The sequence below is a fragment of the Bison bison genome, unplaced genomic scaffold (assembly GCF_000754665.1).
Source record: "Bison bison bison isolate TAMUID 2011002044 unplaced genomic scaffold, Bison_UMD1.0 scf7180017864160, whole genome shotgun sequence".
NCBI classification, from domain to species: domain Eukaryota; kingdom Metazoa; phylum Chordata; class Mammalia; order Artiodactyla; family Bovidae; genus Bison; species Bison bison.
The window spans coordinates 6,419,839-6,422,259 of NW_011494732.1; the positions used below are offsets into that span (position 1 = coordinate 6,419,839).

Here is a 2,421-nt window from a genome sequence, read left to right on the forward strand (position 1 = left end):
GGAGCCAGTGGGAGCCTCTGAAAGGATCCAAGCTTCAGCGGGCGGCCCGCAGCAGCCCCCACCACAGCTCTGCCCAGCCCAGCAGGACTCCTGGCCTGGCCCTTGCTCAGGCAGGTCTCCATCTCGGGCAGGGAGGACAGAGTTTGACGGGGAAGCCTGCCGGCCTCTGAACTTCACAGCAGGACGTGAAAAGCACATTCTTTCAATGAGGAGGTAGCCCTGGCTGGGCTTCCTGAGTGTTAGAGAGCATCCTTCTGCCTGGAACTGCTCCCGCAGACGCGGCGAGAGGAGGACTGGCACGGGCCCCCTCCTCCGAACCCTTCCAGGTGTAACTCCCACCTTCGGAAACGGCCTGCGGGCCCCACAGTCCTCCACCTGGACCAAAGCGGACTTCAACTCCTGACTGATCTGCAGCCACCTCGGAGCTCTGCGTCGACCAATTTCTGCCTCCAAACACAAGACAGGGCAGATGCCGGGGTGCTGGCGTCTTTGGTCCAGGAACTGGGATGGACGGGCTGGGGCTCCCGGCTGGACAATCCAGCTGAGGGGACCCGGTCGATGGCAGCACTGCGGAGCCTGGTGTTTCATGTGCTGCACCCACAGGGCTAGCGGTGTCCATCGAGCACAGCTGTTCCTGGCTTGGAAGCAGGTGGGGCATGAGCGGGCAGGGCCTGGCTGAGCCCCCACCATGTGAAATCCGGGCTGGTGCCATCGTGGCTGCCGCGATGTGAAGTGGAACCAAATCCACTTGTGAAACAGACCACAGCACCGCCCGGGGGACCTCCAGGACTGAAGCAGCTCCGCATCACTGGCGCGTTCGTTATCCTCTGGGGCACACATACCCACTGCTTTGCACACATGTGCTGTAGGGTTTCCCGGCCCTGCGAAGCCCGAGCCAACATCCACTCTATTAGGTCAGAGTTGGGGGAGGAAGGAGGAGACCTTCCAACAGCCCAGGGGTGCAAGAGACGTGACAGGAGGGTGCATCCCAGACAGCAGCTGGGAAGGACCCTCACGCGTCCTAACTTGGGGGAATGGGCGAGGTCTCCTCCTGCCCGTCGGCTCCCTGCACTGCTGCCAGGCCCCCCCATCCCCCCGACACCCACCAGCAGGACAGGACAGGGAGGGGTGGCGTCCCCTCGTTTCCCTTCATCTGGGCTTCTCTGAGGTGAGGGGAGGTCAGTGACTGAGGTCGCTGAGTCAGAGTTCACAGCAAGGGGTTCCCAGAGCTGGGCTATTGCTGTTGGCAGGACCCAAACCTGCTTCAGACCTGAGCGCGGCATTTGGAGCGGCCAGGGCCTCAGTCGCAGGGAGGCTAGGAGGCCCTGAAGCGGGAGAGGTGAGGGGCGCAGCCTCCTCTCCACAGGCGGGGAAGGGTCTCCTCGGCATCCCACGTGGCCGCGTGCCCGCTAAGCGCTGCTAGGACTCCCCGGCTCTCTGGCTGATTCTGCTGACGGCCTCTGCTGCCTGCTCGGGCAGCTGGGACGGGTCTGTCAGGATGGACGTGGTGGTGCTCAGGTGCCGGAGGGTGTTCAGCACGGCTGCAAGATAGAAGGGGGAGCCTGCAGATGTGGCCTGGGGGAGCCAGCTCTGAGCCCGAGAGACAGAACATGCAGTTACACGTGTACACCCCGAGGGGCGATCCTTAGGGCCCCCCAAACCAGGAGAGGCACAAACCCCAGGGGAGTCTCTGCTGCGGTCTGGACACTCACACCTCTGCCTTTAAGATGATGCCCGATCGTATCTGCCACCCTGCAGGAGAGTGGGGAACACCCTGAGCCGTTCCTGCTTGTCCCTGTGACCTGACACACAGCCTTGGTCCTTATGAAAAGAGCTGAACATGAAAGTGTGCCTGAAAACACCTGACACAAGGCCAGGGGAAGAGCAGCTGCTCAACAAACACAAGCTGGGTCTGATCATCAGACGGACACACGGAGACGGCAGAAAGCCGAGCGAGGCGCTGGGAGGCACCCCCTCACCTGCAGGGCCTCACCTTCCTGCCCCAGGTGCGTGCAGACCAACTATGGTGGAGCCTGGGATTTCTGCAGCCGCTTCCATGGCTAAGCCCCCCACGGCCCCACAATGCCCCCCATGCAGCCCCCACTCACTTGGCCTGAGGATGGGCAGGGAGCAGTGCTCGTCCAGCCAGGACAGCGCCGTCCGGTGCAGCTCATCCAGGCTGCTGGTGGACACCACGCCCTTGAAGGACTCAAACAGCGGCTTGATGATGACGCTGAACTGCACGGCGCTTGGGTTAAAGAAACCATAAGCCAGCGCAGAGAGAGCGGAGTCCAGTCACAGGTGTGCCCGTGACCGACACCCCTCGGGACTGGCAGGGTGTTGTGCACAGCTGGGGAGGGGGATGGAAGGGTGGGGAGAGATGTCCCTAATCATCCCTGCGCTCAGGCTGTGACCTCAGTC

General features: G+C 62.7%; 1 protein-coding gene across 1 annotated transcript in view; it reads right to left on the reverse strand.

The window, feature by feature from the left end:
- Nucleotides 1–6: 6 nt before the first annotated feature.
- Nucleotides 7–2,421, reverse strand: part of MLXIP (MLX interacting protein) — a gene marked incomplete at its 5' end in the record, with an annotated part of 57,263 nt that continues 54,848 nt past the window's right edge. The window contains 2 exons of the mRNA XM_010841422.1: nucleotides 7–1,541; nucleotides 2,109–2,238. Of these exons, the coding sequence (XP_010839724.1) occupies nucleotides 1,420–1,541; nucleotides 2,109–2,238 (252 nt within the window). The remainder of the gene's footprint in view (nucleotides 1,542–2,108; nucleotides 2,239–2,421) is intronic.